We start from the raw sequence: 21322 nt of genomic DNA on the forward strand, positions 1-21322 counted from the left end.
CTTATGGACTCTGTGGGAGAGGGAGAGGGTGGGAAGATTTGGGAGAATGGCACTGAAACATGTGAAATGTAATGTATGAAACGAGATGCCAGTCCAGGTTCAATGCACGATGCTGGATGCTTGGGGCTGGTGCACTGGGACGACCCAGAGGGATGGTATGGGGAGGGAGGAGGGAGGAGGGTTCAGGATGGGGAACACACGTATAATTTTTTTAAATTAAAATTGAAATTAAAAAAAAAATAAAAATAAAAATGTGAATCTCCAATAAAGAAATATTTTAAGAATGCCAAAAAAAAAAAAAAAAACTAGATCAAATTTCTAGAGAGAAACAAATACACTGAGAAGACAGACTAGAGAGGATTAATGCAGATTAGACAATGTAAAAGCAAAGGTTATCTATTTATTCTGTTCATTTTAAGCAGCGAAGGTGCAGATGAAGATGATGGTGCGGGGAGTCACCGTAGCTCACATTTGTTGGTTTCTGGCTACTGACGGAGCTCTGTCCCCATATCACCACATTTAATTCCCACAAGTCTATGAAGCAGGTGCTATGGTAACCAAGCTGGACCCTATGGTGTTTCCCAGGACAGACCTGCCCCCACTTGAGTCTTCCACCTGCCTCTCACCTATGAAAAAAAACTTTAACCTCCTAGGTCTTCCCCCAGTTCCAATGAATGCATTTAATCAGAAAGGTAAGAAAAATGCAAAGCCAAAAGAAAACAGTCAAGCAGGACAAAAATAATAATAGTTTAGCCATTAAACAAACTCGAGGACCTTTAGTTCCTCCTTAAGGGCTGTTCTGAGCCAATCGTATGAACTGTTTCACAGACTTCACCACATGGAAGAAGTCAACTGTATGTAAGCTGTCACAAGCACATAGACCCCAGACGACTGGAACCAGAAGGTTGACGATATTGACCCCTTAGTTCTCTTATCACCAACCAATCATAAGAATGCCCACAGGCTGACCACACACCCCCAAACCCCTTCCCCTCAGCCTGTCTTTAAAGCCTTCCCTGAAAGCCACCATGGGAATTCAGGCCTTTTGAGAAAGAGTTGGACATGACTGAGCGACTGAACTGAACTGAACTCAGCATTAGCTGTCTGGACTGCTTGCTTGGTGCCCTGCAATAAACAATGCTCTTTACTTCACCATGACTTGAAGTCAATAGACTGGCTTTTCTGGGCAAGTGGACTCAAGTTTGGTTCCGTAACACTCTCACCACCCTGTTTCACGCGTGAGAAAATGGAAGACACGGAGCTGAGCAGCTTTCTCCCGGGAAGCATCTGGAACGCCGGCCTCTTTGTCTCCATATGATGCTACATAACCTGTGTGCGGTCCCCATGACGGCATTCTCTCTGCGGGTGTGTTGCACGCAGCGTGTTGTGTGCATGTGGTCTCTAAAGCCCACGGCCATCAGAGGAGAGAGGGACGGTTGCCTCCACATTGTCCACGTTCTGCACATGAGGAAAGCAAGGCTCTTGAGGTCAAATGACTTTCCCAGGGTCCCAAGATGGTAGGAGAAGAAGCCAGAGTTTGAATGTGTTCCCTTTGAACTGTGCCCTGGGACCTATAGGAATGTCTGGGACAGCAGATTTTGAAGACTTTTTGCAGCGTCTATCAAGTCTTCTCTCCCACTAGGGCAAAGACCTCTGGAATCAGCAGAAGTCCTGGCCACTTTTGCTTCTGCCTGATTGAGACCAACTCAGGGGGAAGCTGGGGCTCAGAAGGGTAACCACAGGCCTAGAAGAGTGCACAGGAAGGTCCCACAGTGGTCAGAGCATAAAGGGAAAGAGCATATGGCTACAGAGCACACACGGGGGAGGCATGCCCAAGACTATGCCAGAGAGACTTCATGTATTTGCTGCTTAGTATTTTGCATGCAGATTGCTTTTTCATGTATGAGATGATCAGTTAATGACTGAGTCTAGGAATGAAGGAAAATTACATTTTAAACAGACAAGGAAGAGGGAGAGGGAGATCACCCAGCCTTGACCTGACTTTTTTTGGGTAAACCAGTTAGCTGGCAGCAAAGAGGTCAGCCTGTGCTCTATGCTCTTGAACAGCCATCTGACAGGCACCAAAAAAGCTCAGTTTCTGCTCTTGTGGACTCTCCGGCAAACCTTAGGGGTTACTGGTAGAGCGTTTGCAGCAGACTACCCATTTGTAATGTCAAGCATGTCTTGCCATCAGCACCTCCACCCTAGTTGGGCTGGGTCCACGTCATTTGCCTCATTAGGAGTCCCATTTTAAACTGGGGCAGACCTTCTGCAGGGTAAGTTGTCAACACATGTCAATTGCCTTCAAATTGTAGGTGTGCTTTGACTCAGCAAGCCCACTTCAGGAGTACACCCTATAGAAACGATTCTGGGCAGGGACGAGATTTCATCTCAAAGAGTTTTTTCACTGTCCTGCTGTGTGGTCTAGAATAGTATGATATTGGAAATAACCCATATTCTCAACAATAGGGGATTCTTTAAATGAATGGCATACAAGGCTACCTTTCAAAATGTTTCTGCAGGAGATGACTTAACAACATAGAAATATGTTTAAGTTATTTTAGTAAATGAAAAGACAGACTGCAATGTACTACCTGTAATCTTTACCTAATTTGGTCAGGAAAAAGGATATATATACAGAGAGTAATAGAATCAGGATAACATTGACACAAAATGTTAATGATGGAAACAACTTAAGCACCCATCAATGGATGAGTGCGTAAAGAAGATTCCATTTGTGTGTGTGTGTGTGTGTGTGTACAGACATGTTAAAATAGAGAGTAAAATGGTGGTTACAGAAAGTGGGGTCGGGGGTGGGGGGCTAGGATAAGTATTGTATAAGTGTACGAACTTGCAACAAGTAGTAAATAAGTCCTAGACAGTACAGTGCATATAGACAACAATGTTGTGTCATAATCACCAAACTTGCCTAGAGACTAGACCTTAATTATTCCAGCCACAAAGAGAAATTGTAATTATGTGATGTGATAGAAATTCTAGTTATTGCTGCACTAACACAAGGTCATGATATATAAATGTATCACATCAATATATTGTACACTTAAATTTACACAATGTTATATGTCAATTTCATTGAAAAAATTAATGGTGATGAATGGATTCACAAATGATTTTAAATTGCTTCTAGTAGTTCAAGTTCTCCAAATCTTCTATGCCAAACATGCAATCAAAAACATTTTTTAAAGATATTGAAAACAGAAATAATAAAACTCCGCATTGCCAGAAAAAAGGAAACACAAAGAGCATGGGTGACCTCCAGCAGAGCGGAAGCTGGGAGGGCGGGGGCGAGCTCAGCGAGCAGGGCCCATCTGATATAAGGGGCTGCTGGCTCACAAGGGACTTCCAGTCGCTGCCTCCACTGCTCTGTGCTGCGGTCATGGGCCTCTCCCTGCTCTGCGCACTGCTGGTCTTTGCTGGTAAGTGGGGACACCACCCACAGCCGGGAAGGCGGGGAGGGAAGCTGGGATGCCCTGTATCTCTTTCCTAAACTGAGCTGCTGTGCTGATCGTCACTGCCCCGGTACCAGTCCCCCACTATTCGGCCCCCTGCAAGGAGTCGTCAGTGGCTCAATCCCCTGGAACAGTGGCTTCAGTCAGAGAGCTATGGGTGGCCAAGCTATGTGGCAGGCAAAGGCGGGAAACTAGAAGTTCAGAAACTGGGCTCCAGCTGAACTGACATCTGTGGTACTTCGGACACAAACTACAGAAATGGATCTGCTCTCCTGTGTCCCTCTGACTAGATAATAGTAATTTCTTACATATGCACACCTCTCCACACTTTTAGGGGACTTTCCTGGTGGCTTAGTCAGTAAAAAATCCGCCTGCAATGCAAGAGACTGAAGTTTGATCCCTGGGTTGGCAAGATCCCCTGGAGAAGAAAATGGCAATCCACTCCAGTATCCTTGCCTGGGAAATCCCATGGACAGCAGAGCCTAGCAAGCTAGAGTCCATGAGGTCGAAAGAGTTGAACACGACTTAGTGATAAACCACTACATTTTTAGAACACTTTCAGCTCCCTTGACCCTGGGGGTTCTGTTGTCCATTGGGAAATGGTGAAGTTTCCACCTGATCTTTAACAGATCAAATGTTGCAAATCTGGTTGCTAGCAAACTGGAGTTTTTACTTGTTGATCCATCTCAGAATATGTGATATGAGAAAGGATTTGCACTTCATTTTTTAATGTGCTTTATGTTGTTTTGGGGACTCCCAAATTCCCTAGAGGAACACATCAGCAGGGTTACAGTGAAAACCATTAGGAAAACTGCAATCAAGCTGCACAAATTTATCTCTCAGATGCAAAGAGGCAATATGGTGTAGAGATGAAATACACAGATGAACCTGCATTCAGATGCTGGCCCATCAGCTTCCGGTGGTATGACCTTGGCCAAGTCCCCCTACCCCTCTATATCCTCATCTGTAAAGTGGGTACAATAACACCTCTTCATTGGGTTGTTAGAAGGAGTCTAATGAAATATACACAAAACCTTAGCAAGTGTAAGTAACAGTTAGCGAGAAGTAACTTCACACAAAGTGCATGCATGAGTTAGTAGTGACATGGCCCCTGCCACTGTCACTAACCCTTGGGAGAAGGGGCTCCATCCTCCTAAGCAACAGCTGAGGATGGAAAAAGCAACCAAGGCAGGAATCACTGTTAAGCTAAGTCAGTGTCCTGAAGCCCTCTTGACCACAATTTGAGCTCCTCGATTCCCAAGGACTGGGTTGACCTCAATGTAAAACTGTAAGAAATAAGACCACTGAAAGCACCCTGAATCAAAGCTGAATTTGTTTGCTAGGCGAGGAACAGCTGCAGAACTCAGGTGTGAATTAGTGTGGCTACTTCTAAGCTGGAATAGAAAGGTCTAAACTTGGGGTGCACAAGGGGATGGAGGCTCAGCAAAAAGGTGAGATTCTGAATTCAGATCCCTGGCTGGCCTATTGGGTGCACATTAACTCTCTTGGCCGTGGGCTGTTTCTGGGGCCTTATCACCAAATCTGGGGTTCCAAGGGGCCTGGGGCCATTCCTCAGCACAGTCAAAATTAGTAAGGTTTCTCTTTAACATCTGTAGAGCTAGAGCCACCATGGCAGACGAGAGTGGCAATGTGGACTTCCACACACTGGGACACGACCCACCTGCGAGTCCCAGACTCTACCAGTCAACATTTAGCTTCAGCCCTGGTGGCTCAGACAGTAAAGCATCTGCCTGAAATGGACCCAGATCCGATCCCGGGGTCGGGAAGATCCCCTGGAGAACAGAATGCTATCCACTCCAGTATTCTTTCCTGGAGCATCCCATGGACAGAGGAGCCTAGCAGGCTACAGTCCATGGGTTGCAAAGAGTCGGGCACCACTGAGTAACTATCACTTTCTTCACAAGGCAAGCACCCTGCTTCTGATGGCACCCCCGGCCCACTGCATGAGTTCATCCCAGCCCCAGCTTTCCGTAGTTTAGGGCTCTCCCCTGCTTATTACTCACTTTATTTGAGAGCTTCATTGTAACACCATTTACCTGAGGGTGGGGGGTGAGCTTCTAAAACTAGGGTCACCCGAAGGGGCCTCCCCAGCCCAGTCTGTCTGAGACTCTGGGCTCCATCTGTGTTCTTGGGTCATCTCCTGAGGTTGCACACAGGTACATTCCAGTCCCTTTCGCATCTCATTTGTTTCTCCCAAATTCTTCCCTGAACTCACTGGATTAACATATTTTATTTCTCCTAACTCAATATAATGCATTCCTCTCTCCCAATAAAATGAATTTCCTTTATGATCAATTCTCACCAGCAGATATTATGACTGAAGTGAAAAATATTCATGAAAAACTGATTTCTAAATCACGCTGCTTCCCAGAAGAGCCATGCATAGTTTTTTCAAGAGGCTTTTTTAAAAAAATGATTTAATTTAATTTAATTTATTTCTGGGAGTGATGGATCTCTGTTGCTGGGTGAGGTTTCTCGCTAGTAGCGGTGTGTGGGCTTCTCAGCAGGGGGCGGGGGGGGTTCTCTTGTTGTGGAAGGAAGGTTCTAGGGGGCGTAGGTTTCAGTAACTGCAGCCCATGGGCTCTGTAGTTGTGGCTCCCAGGCACGACAGCTGTGGCGCACAGGCTTAGCTGCTCCTCGGCACGTGGGCTCTTCCTGGACCAGGGATTGAACCCGTGTCTCCTGCACTGGCAGGCGGATTCTTTACCACTGAGCCACCAGGGAAGCCCCCACACATACTGTTTAATGTGTGGATTCCCTGTGGGCTGTGGTGGGAGTCGGGGGTGGTGGGGGGAGTGTCTTCCTACTACAGAATGTGACCCAGAGACAGAGCAGAACCAGACTGCCCTGGGCTTTAATCCTGCTCCTCTGTTTACCAGCTACCATGACCTGGAACAAGTTACTGAGCCTCAGTGTGTTCATCCCTAAAATGGAGATTAAAAACAGCATTTATGGTTCCAATACTGGCTTCTTAGTTTTCATACATATACCATGATGAGAGGAAACTGAATGGGGAGGTGTATGAAATCTTTTTATATGATCTTGGCAACTTTTCTCTACGTCAAGAATTAACCAAAATAAAAGGATTAAAAAAAAAAAAGAGTCTCTCATGGAAAGGAAGAAGTCAGTAGGTCTCCACATGAAAAGATCCCTGGTAATCAGTTACCAACTGTCATTATATTTCCAATACCATAGTGTTTGTTGTTACTTTATTATCCAAGGTCATTGGTTTGGCCCAGGCAGAGCAGAGGTGCCAGGCCTGCAGCCCCTGGACTCCCCTGAGACTCACGTCCTCTCCTTGTGGCTGGGCTCCTTGGCAGGTGTGGCTCCAGCCGAGGCCGACATACTGGACCTGAACGAGATGGTCAGACAAGTGACGGGGAAGATCCCCATCTTCTTCTATTCATCCTATGGCTGTTACTGCAGAATTGGTGGCCAAGGCCAACCCAGAGATGCCACAGACTGGTAATGCCTCCCAATCGTGCTCTGCCTCTCCCCAGGGACCCTCCCTTTTCCCCTCCTGCTTCTTCTCCATCCATTTATTCATTTGGTGCCATGTGCTGTTGAAGCCTAGCCTGAAGGAGTTTGAGCATTACCTTGCTAGCATGTGAAGCGAGCACAATTGTGCAGTAGTTTGAACATTCTTCGGCATTGCCTTTCCTTGGGATCAGAACGAAACCTGACTTTTTCAGTCCTGTGGCTACTGCTGTTTTCCAAATTTCCCTGCCTTATTGAGTGTAGTACTTTTACAGCATTATCTTTTAGGGTTTGAAAGAGCTCAACTGGAATTCCATCACTTCCAATAGCTTTGTTTCTAGTAAAGCTTCCTAAGGCCTGCTTGACGTCACACAACAGGATGTCCGGCTGTAGGTCAGTGATCACACTATGGTGGTTATCCAGGTTATTAAGTCCTTTTTTGTATAGTTCTTCTGTGTATTCTTGCCACGTCTTCTTAATCTCTTTCACTTCTGTTAGGTCCATACCATTTCTGTCCTTTATTGTGCCCATCTTTGCATGAAATATTCCCATGGTGTCTCCAATTTTGTTGGCAAGATCTCTAGTCCTTCCCATTGTACTGTTTTCCTCTATTTCTTTGCACTGATCACTGAGGAAGGCTTTCTTATCTCTCCTTGCTCTTTCTGGAACTCTGCATTGATTTGGAAATATCTTTCCCTTTGTCTTTTGCCTTTCGCTTCTCTTCTTTTCTCAGCTATTTGTAAGGTATCCTCAGACAACTATTTTAATTTCTTACATATTTTTTTCTTTGGGATGATTTTGGTTACCACCTCCTGTGTAATGTTCCAAACCTCAGTCCATAGCTGTTCTTCAAGACACTCTGTCTATCAGATCTAATCCCTTGAATCTATTAATCACCTCCACTGTACAATCACAAGGGATTTGATTTAGGTCTTACCTGAATGGTCTCATGTTTTTCCCTGCTAGGAACTCTGCTGAGCTCCGATCCAGCCCCAGCCCTTCTGGAGGGTTCCCCAGACTTTCTGAAGTCTGCCTTGCACCCTCAACCCCAAACTAGTTAGAAGAGCCACAAACACTTACCATTGCCGTTGAACATTGTTTTTGAAAAAGTCCCACTTCATTTTGCCATGATCTCATTGGTTTTCACAGCAACCCAGGGATCTGCCAGAGGAGGGATGAGAGCCAGCCAGGCCCGAGGCCAGCACCTTCACCTGCCACATACAGGCTGTATGATCCTGGGCATGTGGCCTGACCTCCCAGAGCCTCAGTTTCCTCATTTGTTCAATGGGGATAATGCTAGTACCTCTATGACAGAGCGGCCAAAAGGATTAAGAGAGAATTCCTAGGTAGAGCAGGTGCCTGGTACACAGGAGGGAATCTTCCTCATAGTTCAGATGGTAAACAATCTTCCTGCAATGCTGGAGACCCGGGTTCGATTCCTGGGTCAGGAAGAGCCCCTGGAGAAGGAAATGGCAACCCACTCCAGTATTCTTGCCTGGAGAATCATATGGACAGAGGAGCCTGGCGGGCTACAGTCCATGGGGTCACAAGAGTTAGACACTCCTTAGAGACTAAACCACCACCTGGTACACAGGAAGCACTCGAGAAGTTTTAGCTAGAAAGAAGACTAGACCCTGCAGGCCTTGACTTCCGAGGTGGACACGCAGTTTCTGCTCTGGGGCAGGGGCAACATGAGACTCAAGTCAGCCAAGGACTCACCTACCGCCTGTCCTCTCCTGCCAGGTGCTGCTATGACCACAACTGCTGCTACGGTTACCTGACACCCCACAACTGTGACTACCTCTACGACCACTACGACTACACCTTTTTCCAGGGGAATGTCCAGTGTTGTGAGTGCCTGGGCCTCAGGGTTGGAGTAGAAGGCTGAGCAAAGGAGTTACCGCACACATTGCTTTCGTATGCTGTGTGACAAAGCACAAGCTGCTCAGCCTCTCTGTTTTTCTCATATATCCAGTTCAATATCTGGGCTGTGAAGGAGAGGCAGCAATAGGGGTAGAAGTACGGAGAGGTCCCATAGGGACTTTGACCCCTTTAGGATCTGGAAGGCTGCCAGACCTCAGATTAGATCCCAGACCCACCACCGACCAGCTGTGTGACCTTGAACACTTTGCTTAACTTCTCTGAACCTCAGGATCCTCCTCTGGAAACTCAGGATAACAGCATTCTGCTCCATAAAGTTAATTCAAAAACTAAAATAGGAGGAGACATAAGGTGCCCTGCAGATGCATGCTTGAATAATCACTCAGGCTACCAAGCTTCAGTTCAGTTCAGTCACTCAGTCATGTCTGACTCTTTGTGACCCCATGAACCGCAGCACACCTGGCCTCGCTGTCCATCACCAACTTCTGGAGTTTACTCAAACTCAAGTCCATTGAGTAGGTGATGCCATCCAACCATCTCATCCTCTGTCATCCCCTTCTCCTCCTGCCTTCAATCTTTCCCAGCATCAGGGTCTTTTCAGTGAGTCAGTTCTACATATCAGGTGGCCACGGTTTGGAGTTTCAGCTTCAGCATCAGTCCTTCCAATGAATATTCAGGACTGATTTCGTTTAGGATGGACTGGTTGGATCTCCTTGCAGTCCAAGTGACTCTCAAGAGTCTTCTCCAACACCACAGTTCAAAAGCATCAAGTCTTCTGTGCTCAGCTTTCTTTATAGTCCAACTCTCACATCCATACATGACCACTGGAAAAACCGTAGCCTTGACTAGATGGACCTTTGTTGGCAAAGTAATGTCTCTGGTTTTCAATATGTTGTCTAGGTTGGTCATAACTTTTATTCCAAGGAGTAAGCATCTTTTAATTTCATGGCTGCAATCACCATCTGCAGTGATTTGGGAGCCCAGAAAAATTAAGTCAGCCACTGTTTCCCCATCTATTTCCCATGAAGTGATGGGACTGGATGCCATGATTTTAGTTTTCTGATAGCTGAGCTTTAAGCCAACTTTTTCACTCTCCTCTTTCACCTTCATCAAGAGGCTCTTTAGTTCTCCTTCACTTTCTGCCATAAGGATGGTACCATCTGCATATCTGAGGTTATTGATAATTCTCCCAGCAATCTTGATTCCAGCTTGTGCTTCCTCCCGCCCAGCGTTTCTCATGATGTACTCTGCATAGAAGTTAAATAAGCAGGGTGACAATATACAGCCTTGACATACTCCTTTTCCTATCTGGAACCAGTCTATTGTTCATGTCCAGTTCTAACTCTTGCTTCCTGACCTGCATATAGGTTTCTCAAGAGGCAGGTCAGGTGGCATGGCATTCCCATCTCTTTCAGAATTTCCACAGTTTATTATGATCCATGCAATCAAAGTCTTTGTCATAGTCAATAAAGCAGAAGTAGATGTTTTTGTGGCATTCTCTTGCTTTTTTGATGATCCAGCAGATGTTGGCAATTTGATCGCTGGTTCCTCTGCCTTTTCGAAAACCAGCTTGAACATCTAGAAGTTCACAGTTCATGTATTGCTGAAGCCTGGCTTGGAGAATTTAGAGCATTACTTTACTAGCATGTGAGATGAGTGCAATTGTGTGGTAGTTTGAGCATTCTTTGGCATTGCCTTTGTTTGAGATTGGAATGAAAAGTGACCTTTTCCAGTCCTGGGGCCACTGCTGTGTTTCCCAAATTTGCTGGTATATTGAGGGAAGCACTTTCACAGCATCATCTTTCAGGATTTGAAATAGCTCAACTCTATTTCCATCACCTCCACTAGCTTTGTTCATAGTGATGCTTCCTAAGGCCCATTTGACTTCACATTCCCGGATGTGTGGCTCTGGGTGAGTGATCACACCATCGTGATTATCTGGGTCGTGAACATCTTTTTTGTACAGTTCTTCTGTGTATTCTTGCCACCTCTTCTTAATATCTTCTGCTTCTGTTAGGTCCCTACCATTTCTGTCCTTTATTGAGCCCATCTTTGCATGAACGGTTCCCTTGGTATCTCTAATTTTCTTGAAGAGGTCTCTAGTCTTTCTCATTCTATTGTTTTCCTCTATTTCTTTGTGTTGATTGCTGAGGAAGGCTTTCTTATCTCTTCTTGCTGTTCTTTGGAACTCTGCATTCAAATGGGTTTATCTTTCCTTTTCTTGCCGGGGTCCAGCCCAGGCTGGATCCAGGGATTCCCTCGGGAGGACGGCGTTGGCGAAAAGGATAGAAGTAGAGAAAGAGATAAGGAAAGAATTTTGCAGTTAAGAAAATAGAGGAGAGAAAAGAGGCTGATATTCCTTGGTTTACACAGAAAGCCAATAAAGGCCCAGCACAGGACTTGCTCTGTTCACGTAGGCTGCAGGCACCCTCTTGAATCGCAGAGGGTGCCCCACCTTAGGCACCTTCTCAAGTGGGTCTTAGAAGCCCAGTCAGGAAAATAAATGCAGAGGGCCCCTGCGCTCCAAGGAATATCAGCCTGAAAAGGAAAAGGAAAGAGAATGAATGACACGGGGAGACCAAGCTTCGGTGAGCAAGGCCCACACTTTATTTTCCAAAGTAGTTTTTATACCTTAAGTTGTGCATAGAGGATAATGGCGGGGGAGGGAGGGGGGATGGTGGGTAGAGTCTTGCAAGGTCAGCAGTCCTTGATCCTTATTGAAGCCAGGCTTTCTTTCTGAAAACTTATTATATGCAAAAGCTTTAGGTGATTTACATCATCTTCTGGCCAGGAGGCCTGTTAACATTTTATGACCCTTTCTTCAGAAAACTTATTTTTCTCTAAAGGTGATTATTCTAAAGTCAGGTGCCACCCTCTGAAAGCATTAGATAAAGTTGCATTCCTATAGGGCAAAAGTGTGGTGGGCTATAACAAGAAAAGAATTAACTCAAGGGTCCAAGGTTACAAACATTAAAACTACTACTTACATTTCTATACACCAACTATATTAATCAATACACTCCCAGGGACACAGTAGGTAAGGGATAGGGAAACTTGGCAGCAAGCATTAGCTCAACAAAGAAATCCTCTACTAGTTTTATTCTAACAATCTTAACTCTCTGAGAAGCTCTGCATTGTTAGAATATCTTAAGCTTCCCGTGCCTCTCGTGGTTGGGAGGCTGTGAATAATCACATGTGTAGCTGCAGGAGTCCGAACAAACCTGTCAGGCAAGCTAGAAAGTCATCAGAGGGGTCTGAATTGAAACACTCCTATTATGCCCAGGAGAATTATTAACTAGAGTTCTAAGTTAATTTTCCTCAGAGAAAGGTGGTTGGGGATAGCCCCCCATTAATGTCAGAAGAATTGGTGAAGGTCGTGAAATAGTAAAACAGACAGATTCTGGTTTGGGGGTAGACGCTCAGGCAGATGGTAGGGGGGGTCGGGGTTGGCCTCGAGCTCTGACTCGCTTTGCCCATCAAAGCTCTCCCGCATGACTTTATCATGGGTGGGGACTCCCGTGCTGGCTCCTGGCATTTTCTCCTTTGCTTTTTGCTTCCCTTCTTTTCATAGCTATTTGTAAGGCCTCCTCAGACAGCCATTTTGCTTTTTTTTGCATTTCTTTTTCTTGGGAATGGGTCTTGATTCCTGCCTCCTGTACAGTGTCACGAATCTCCATCCATAGTTCATCAGGCACTTTGTCTATCAGATCTAGTCCCTTAAATCTATTTCTCACTTCCACTGTACAGCCATAAGGGATTTGATTAAGGTCATACCTGAATGGTCTAGTGGTTTTCTCCACTTTCTTCAATTTCAGTCTGAATTTGTCAATAAGGAGTTCATGATCTGAGCCACGGTCAGCTCCCAGTCTTGTTTTTGCTGACTGTATAGAGCTTCTCCATCTTTGGCTGCAAAGAATATAATCAATCTGATTTCAGTGTTGACCATCTGGTGATGTCCATGTGTAAAGTCTTCTCTTGTGTTGTTGGAAGAGGGTTTTGCTGTGACCAGTGTGTTTTCTTGGCAGAACTCTATTAGCCTTTGCCCTGCTTCATTCTGTACTCCAAGGCCAAATTTGCCTGTTACTCCAGGTGTTTCTTGACTTCCTACTTTTGCGTTCCAATCCCTTTAATGAAAATGACACCTTTTTTCAGTGTTAGTTCTAGAAGGTCTTATAGGTCTTCATAGAACCGTTCAACTTCAGCTTCTTCATTTTTACTGGTTGGGGCATAGACTTGGATTACCATGATATTGAATGGTTTCCCTTAGAAACGAAGAGAGATCATTCTGTCATTTTTGAGATTGCATCCAAGTACTGCATTTCAGACTCTTTTGTTGACCATGATGGCTACTCCATTTCTTCTAAGGATTCCTGCCCACAGTAGTAGACATAATTGTCATCTGAGTTAAATTCACCCATTCCAGTCCATTTTAGTTCACTAATTCCTAGAATGTCGACACTCACTCTTGCCATCTCCTGTTTGACCACTTCCAATTTGCCTTGATTCATGGACCTAACATTCCAGGTTCCTATGCAATATTACTCTTTACAGCATCAAATCTTGCTTCTATCACCAGTCCCATCCACAAATGGGTGTTGTTTTTGCTTTGGCTCCATCCCTTCATTCTTTCTGGAGTTATTTCTCCATTGATCTCCAGTAGCATATTGGGCACCTACTGACCTGGGGAGTTCATCTTTCAGTGTCCTATCTTTTTGCCTTTTCATACTGTTCATGAGGTTCTCAAGGCAAGAATACTGAAGTGGTTTTCCATTTCCTTCTCCAGGGACCACATTCTATCAGACCTCTCCACCGTGACCTGTCCATCTTGGGTGGCCCCACACGGCATGGCTTAGTTTCATTGAGTTACTGAGGTTACTGCTCATTTTTTCATCTTCCCGGGCTCTTAGAGTAGCCCAGAGAGAAGGCAGCACCACTCTGGTGATCATTTTCTTGTTGTTGTTGGTCACTAAGTCACATCTTACTCTTCGCAACCCCATGAAGTGTGACCAGCCCATCTCCTCTGTCCATGGGAATTGCCAGGCAAAAATACTGGAGTGTGTTGCCATTTCCTTCCTCAGAGGATTTTCCTGACCCAGTACTTGAACCCATGTGTCCTGCTTGGCAGGCAAATTCTGAGCCACCTGAGAAGCCCTGATCTCCATTTTACTGACAAGAAAACTGAAACTAGAGTGCACTGTTTGCTCAGGGTCACACAGCTACAAATGAGAAAGCCTGAGCTGTAACCCAGGTCACCAAGCTGCAGGGTCCACGCACGGAGAAAGGCAGCAAGTCCCGGGGCTGGAAGCTGAATGGGATCACCAGCTGTCCCTGTCAACTGAGAACTTAGTGGCAACAACTGAAATGGCCAACATTTATTGACCACTTACTATGTGCTAAAGGCTTTGCCTTCTTATTTTAATCTGAATATATGTGTGTGTGTGTGTATACATATTCTTTTTCAGATTCTTATCCCTTATAGATTATTACAAAATACTGAGCAGAGGTCCCCACGCTAAGCAGTAGGTCCGGCTCTCTTATCCCCATTTGACAGATGGTGAAACTGAAGCACCATGGTCCGTCTTTCCTCAAGGTCTTGGCACATGATGTTCCTTCTGCTAGGAACAATCCGTCTCCTCCACCCTGGCTTTCCAGAGTAGGAGCAACAGCTCACTCTTCTGATCTCAGCTCAAATGGCTTTTGACACTCAGTCAGTCCCATCAGTCACCAGCTCAGAGCCCCTGCCTTGTTCCTTACTTCCGGGTAAGCACAGTTGCACTCACTTCTGTGAAGGGCAGGGAGGCCTGGCATGCTGCCATCCGTGGGGTCACAAAGAGTCAGACAGGACTGAGCCACTGAACAACAACGACCACACGCTTCTCTGACATTTGCCCACCCCCGCCCCGCCCCAGGGGAGTGTGAACTCAGGTGTCCATTCTGTTCTCCTCTCCCTCCTAAGACTCCCGAAGGACAGGTGCTCAGTTGCTTACTGAACGGATGAATGAACGAAGGACCAATGGCACAAAGGGAGGTCACACCCCATGCCCAAGGTCACAGAGCCAGAGTCCAAGGACCCGGGAAGGGCACCAAAGGGTGGACGAGGGCTGAGCTGCCTTCAGCAGCTCCCCTCCAGGGGCGACGACCCACCCTACCACGGGAAGGGGCAGACCGCTTAAGTGCCCTCCTTCACTCCCTCGCAGCCACCAAGGGGAGCTGGTGTGAGCAGCAGCTGTGCGCCTGTGACAAGACGTTGGCCTTCTGCCTGCAGCGGAACCTGAACACCTACAAGAATCACCTGCGTCGTCTGTCCAGATGCGAGGGCGAGACTCTAGCCTGTCCCCCTTCATCTTGAGCTCTGGGGAAGGCCCCCCAGGACCACTGGCCACAGCCCCGACCTCTGCCTGGAGCCTTTAAAGCACTCCTGGAAGAGGAAGGGGCTTGGCCTCGCCCCTAGCTACCACTTGCCTCTTGGACCTTCTGAATCTCCCAGGCTGTCTGTTCCGAGGGTGGATTGAGATCTTAGGAAAAACCAAGGCCAGGGAGCCGACAGGAGGTGTGTGTGTTTGGGGCAAAGCGGTGGGTACTGGGGGAAGGGTCTAGGGGCGGGGCAAGCTGGTTCTCCCTTCATGACCACTCACCAGGCCCCTCCAGGTTCCCCCTGCCCCTAAAACACCATCCAAGCAGCTGCCAGAGTGGCCTCTGTAAAGGGTGATATGGATCTTTCTGTCCATGGGACTCTGCTTCTTCAAACCCCAAGGCCCCGAGTCCTGCTTCCCACTCCATCCCACCCCTCCAGTCATCACAGGACACATGTGTACTTATGGCTGATTCATGCTGATGTGTGGCAGAAACCAACACAATATTATAAAACAATTATCCTCCAATTATAAAGAAATTAAAAAAAAAAAAACCCACAACCCCAAGGCTCTGCACATCCAGGACGGGGCAGCGGGCTGCAGGCAGGGTGTCTGGGATCCGTTACTACCTGGCACTGTGTCCCTCTCCCTTGGAGCCTTGGGGACCCTTGCAGACTTGGCTAATGCTTGTCTTGGACTCTGGTGCCCAAAGCAGTACCCCGAACCCAGAGGGATTCAGTAAATACTTTTTGAGGCAAGGACTAGACCAAGCTCCCTGGACTCCAGGTCTGCAGGCCATGGGACTTCCGGGCACTCTTTCCTCTCTGACTGCCAGGCATTTGCTCAACCTGGACTTCTGCAGCGATGCTCCGCTGGCCTGCTGTCCCCCAGGTAGCTAAGCCCACCCGAGGCTCCTCGGGGTCCAAGGACCCCTTCTTACAGAAGTCTTGTCCGGCCGATTCCTCTCCAGTTCCAAGGGCTCAGTCCCACCCTCAAGTTCCCACAGCACTTAACGGGTCTTCACCTTGCCGAGCTCCCGCTTGAGTGGTGTGTGATTGTCTGGGCCGCTCTGAGCAGACTGGAGCTCCGGGAGGGTGGAGTTCGCTTCACTCTCATCTCTGCTTCCTCTGCTCCCCCAGGTGATAGGTGTGCAGTCAATGCTTTGGAATCAAAGAGCCCCCAGAGAAGAGATGGAGGTGGGGGCAGGTGGTGTTCAGGCCCCACCCAGATCCCCTCTTGGCCCAGGTCCCCAACCCAGGGGTCAGCTGCCAAGTGCGCACTTCGGCCTCCTTCTCTTGAGGATTGCCCCCAGGCTGCTGGGTGCCACCCTACCCATCACCCACCTCTCCTCGCCCACCTCTAACCAGTGAATTGGGAGAATGACACTGTGGAGGGCATAACTGCCCTCTCCCCGCCTGATGCAAGGCCATCTGGGTCGTACACTGCGTGCCCCAGGGCTCCTCCTGGGCTCAGCCTAGATGTCTGGATCTGTGCCCTGGCCTGCCCTGTTTTCCTCTTTCTCCTACAGGTTTCTCCTCAATAAATCATTCCCTTGCCCAAGAATTCTCATCCCAGGCTTGGCAGTTAGGGAATCTGCCTTCATTGGATGAATGGATAGATGGTGAATATATTCTTACAAGAAGTCCCACCTGTCATTCATAAAGGATTAGCTACATGGCCGGGGCACCTGGACCACCCACACCATCTGGGCTGTGACACACTTCGGTGAAAGAGCTGACCGAGTGGTTTTCCTTCTGCGTGAACCTCAGAGGCTCATGCCAGAGAGCATAGTAGAGGCTAAGAACTATGGGTGCCAGGTTCAGATTCCAAGGTCTTTATTGGCAGTCCAGTGGCTAGAACTCTGCACCTTTACTGCCAAGGGCCCAGGTTCGATCCCTGTTTGGGGAACTAAGATCCCAAAAGCTGTGCAGTTCAGTCCAGTTGATTTGCTCAGTTGTGTCCGACTCTTTGCGACCCCATGGATGGCAGCATGCCAGGCTTCCCTGTCCATCACCAACTCCAAGAGCTTACTCAAACTCATGTCCATTGAGTCAGTGATGCCATCCAACCATCTCATCTTCTGTCATCCCTTTTTTCCCCAACCTTCAATCTTTCCCAGCATCAGGGTCTTTTCCAACGAGTCAGCTCTTCACATGAGATGGCCAAATTATTGGAGTTTCAGCTTGAACATCAGTCATTCTAAGAATATTCAGCATTGATTTCCTTTAGGATGGACTGGTTGGATTTACTTGCAGTTCAAGGGACTCTCAAGAGTCTACTCCAACACCACAGTTCAAAAGCATCAGTTCTTCGGCACTCAGCTTTCTTTACAGTCCAACTCTCATATCCATACATGAGTACTGGAAAAACCATAGCCTTGATGAAATGGACCTTTGTTGGCAAAGTAATGTCTCTGCTTTTTAATATGCTGTCTAGGTTAGTCATAACGGAAGTGCAGCCAAAAGAAAAAAATGTCATTATACTACTGATCAGCCTTATGAGCTTATATGAAAAAGCTAGATTTCCTTGTGTGTGAAGTTATATGGAAATAAGAAAATAAGTTGAGGCCACTGTACTAAATAAGGTTAATGCATGTTAAGCTCTTAGCACAATGCCTGACACATAGTAATTTCTCTTTTGAAATTAACTGGTACTTGTTGTTGAGTCACTAAGTCCTGTCTGACTGTTTGTGACCCCTTGGACTGCAGCCCACCAGGCTCCTCTGTCCATGGAGTTTCCCAGGCAAGCATACTGGAGTCAGTTACCATTTCTTTTCTCCAGGGGAATGTCCCAACCCAGGGATGTAACCCGGGTCTCCTGCACTGGCAGGCAGATTCTTTGCCGCTAAGGCACCTGGGTGGTGGTCTTATACAGAGACCAAACCTGAAACCTGAAACTCCCTCTTTCCACCCACTTCTTCTCTCCTTTCTGCATGGAACCTGTATATGTTAGATTGTGACACATGAGGTCTATTCAAGACACATTGTCAAGAGCTGGTACCTTCACTGACTCATCAGAGCTCGCAAACTCTGTGGCCTTGTGACAGTACCAGTGTTGGCAGATAAGGACGTTATTATCCCCATTTTACAATGGAGCCCCCTGAGGCTGAGAATGGGAACAGGAACCTCCAGAGAGCCCTCAACCAACAGAACCCAGAGTCAGGATGCTACTTCCACTGCAATTCTTCCTGCTCTGCTCCCTGGCACCCCCTCCCATTCACGCCAGTCAGGAAGCTTTCCAGCCCCAAACTGTGACTCAGTGAGTTTCAGCAACGAGTGACAAGATGTCTAGGAGGAAGGTGGCCCTTTAGTGACTTGATGATGTCATCAGCTCTGGTTTCTTTCCTGGCCATCCTCCCTGGGCTGTCTTTGCCCTCTGGGCGGCTTGCCTCCTACCTCTAAGATAGCAGCTGTTGTCCAGACCTTAAGCCAGACCTCCAGCAGAGAAGACGCTGTCTGTTCCTTGTCTCTTTAATATGCCCTACCACAACCACCATCCAGCAGACCTCCTGCTCAAGACCTAAACCATGGTGGCCCCAGACGATGGGATTACCCTGATTGCTTTAGATTCCTCAGGATTTATTTACCCCTGAGAAGGGACATACTACTGGAGATCAGTGGAGAAATAACTCCAGAAAGAATGAAGGGATGGAGTCAAAGCAAAAAGAATACCCAGTTGTGGATGTGACTGGTGATAGAAGCAAGGTCTGATGCTATAAAGAGCAATATTGCATAGGAACCTAGAATGTCAGATCCATGAATCAAGGCAAACTGGAAGTGGTCAAAAAAGAGATAGTAGAGTGAATGTCGACATTCTAGGAATTAGCGAACTAAAATGGACTGGAATGGGTGAATTTAACTTAGATGACCATTATATCTACTACTGCGGGCAGGAATCCCTCAGAAGAAATGGAGTAGCCATAATGGTCAACAAAAGAGTCTGAAATGCAGTACTTGGATGCAATCTCAAAAATGACAGAATGATCTCTGTTTGTTTCCAAGGCAAACCATTCAATATCACAGTAATCCAAGTCTATGCCCCAAACAGTAACGCATAAGAAGCTGAAGTTGAACGGTTCTATGAAGACATACAAGATCTTTTAGAATTAACCCAAAAAAGATGTCCTTTTCATTATAAGGGACTGGAATGCAAAAGTAGGAAGTCAAGAAACACCTGGAGTAACAGGCAAATTTGGCCTTGGAATACGGAATGAAGCAGGGTAAAGACTAATAGAGTTTTGCCAAGAAAATGCACTGGTCATAACAAACGCCCTCTTCCAACAACACAAGAGAAGACTCTACACATGGACATCACCAGATGGTCAACACTGAAATCAGATTGATTATATTCTTTGCAGCCAAAGATGGAGAAGCTCTATACAGTCAGCAAAACAAGACCAGGAGCTGACTGTGGCTCAGATCATGAACTCCTTATTGCCAAATTCATACTGAAATTGAAGAAAGTGGAGAAAACCACTAGACCATTCAGGTATGACCTAAATCAAATCCCTTATGATTATACAGTGGAAGTGAGAAATAGATTTAAGGGCCTAGATCTGATAGATAGAGTCCTGATGAACTATGGAATGAGGTTCGTGACATTGTATAGGAGACAGGGATCAAGACCATCCCCATGGAAAAGAAATGCAAAAAAGCAAAATGGCTGTCTGGGGAGGCCTTACAAATAGCTGTGAAAAGAAGAGAAGCGAAAAGCAAAGGAGAAAAGGAAAGATATAAGCATCTGAATGCAGAGTTCCAAAGAATAGCAAGAAGAGATAAGAAAGCCTTCTTCAGCAATCAATGCAAAGAAACAGAGGAAAACAACAGAATGGGAAAGACTAGAGATTTCTTCAAATAAATTAGAGATACCAAGGGAAAATTTTATGCAAAGATGGGCTTGATAGAGGACAGAAATGGTATGGACCTAACAGAAGCAGAAGATATTAAGAAGAGGTGGCAAGAATACACAGAAGAACTGTACAAAAAAGATCTTCACGACCCAGATAATCACGATGGTGTGATCACTCACCTAGAGCCAGACATCCTGGAATGTGAAGTCAAGTGGGTCTTAGAAAGCATCACTATGAACAAAGCTAGTGGAGGTGATGGAATTCCAGTTGAGCTATTTCAAATCCTGAAAGATGATGCTGTGAAAGTGCTGCACTCAATATGCCAGCAAATTTGGAAAACTCAGCAGTGGCCACAGGACTGGAAAAAGTCAGTTTTCATTCCAATCCCAAAGAAAGGCAATGCCAAAGAATGCTCAAACTACCACACAATTGCACTCATCTCACATGCTAGTAAAGTAATGCTCAAAATTCTCCAAGCCAGGCTTCAGCAATATGTGAACCGTGAACGTCCAGATGTTCAAGCTGGTTTTAGAAAAGGCAGAGGAACCAGAGATCAAATTGCCAACATCCGCTGGATCATCAAAAAAGCAAGAGAATGCCACAAAAACATCTATTTCTGCTTTATTGACTATGTCAAAGCCTTTGACTGTGGATCACAAGAAACCGTGGAAAATTCTGAAAGAGATGGGAATACCAGACCACCTGACCTGCTTCTTGAGAAACCTATATGCTGTTGGGGGCCAGAATGAGGTACTCCGCCCATGACAAAGGTCATGAGGAAGGAGGCTCGACATACGCAAAGGCGGGATCGAGCCTCAGGAGTCCCCCTGGAACTCCTCGAGCTTCTACCCCCATAACCAGAGCCTGCCTACTTTACTACTTTGTGCTCTCACCTACATCTCTGACTTTACGGGGGGCTGTCCCCCACCACCTCTTTCGGAGAAGGAGTTAACGTAGAGCTCCAGTTAATAATAATTCCTGGGCGTGATAAGAGTGTTTTAACCTACAAACTCCTCTGAAGGTTCTCTAGCCTGCCTGACAGGCTCGTCCGGCCACATGTGATTGCTCACAGCCTCCCAACTGTGAGAGGCACGAGATGCTTTAAACCCTCTAAAAACAGGTTCTTTAGAGAAGTTAGAAAACTATAAGTATAAGTATAGTAGGCTGATTAGAAATTGTGTTGGTGAAGGGTTTTTCATTTGTTGAGCCAATGTTTGTTGCTAAGTCTCCACATCCCCTGCCCTTACACACATTAATGAATATGTAGAAGA

General features: G+C 46.5%; 1 protein-coding gene across 1 annotated transcript; it reads left to right on the forward strand.

The window, feature by feature from the left end:
* Nucleotides 1-3250: 3250 nt before the first annotated feature.
* Nucleotides 3251-16765, forward strand: LOC109574371 (group IID secretory phospholipase A2-like). Its single transcript, XM_019982378.2, has 4 exons — nt 3251-3437; nt 6812-6956; nt 8712-8818; nt 15047-16765. Exons 1-4 carry the CDS (start codon nt 3266-3268, stop codon nt 15196-15198), a joined length of 576 nt encoding a protein of 191 aa, XP_019837937.2. The 5' UTR covers nt 3251-3265; the 3' UTR covers nt 15199-16765.
* Nucleotides 16766-21322: the final 4557 nt, after the last annotated feature.

The sequence above is a fragment of the Bos indicus genome, chromosome 2 (genome assembly GCF_029378745.1).
Source record: "Bos indicus isolate NIAB-ARS_2022 breed Sahiwal x Tharparkar chromosome 2, NIAB-ARS_B.indTharparkar_mat_pri_1.0, whole genome shotgun sequence".
Taxonomy (NCBI): Eukaryota; Metazoa; Chordata; class Mammalia; order Artiodactyla; family Bovidae; genus Bos; species Bos indicus.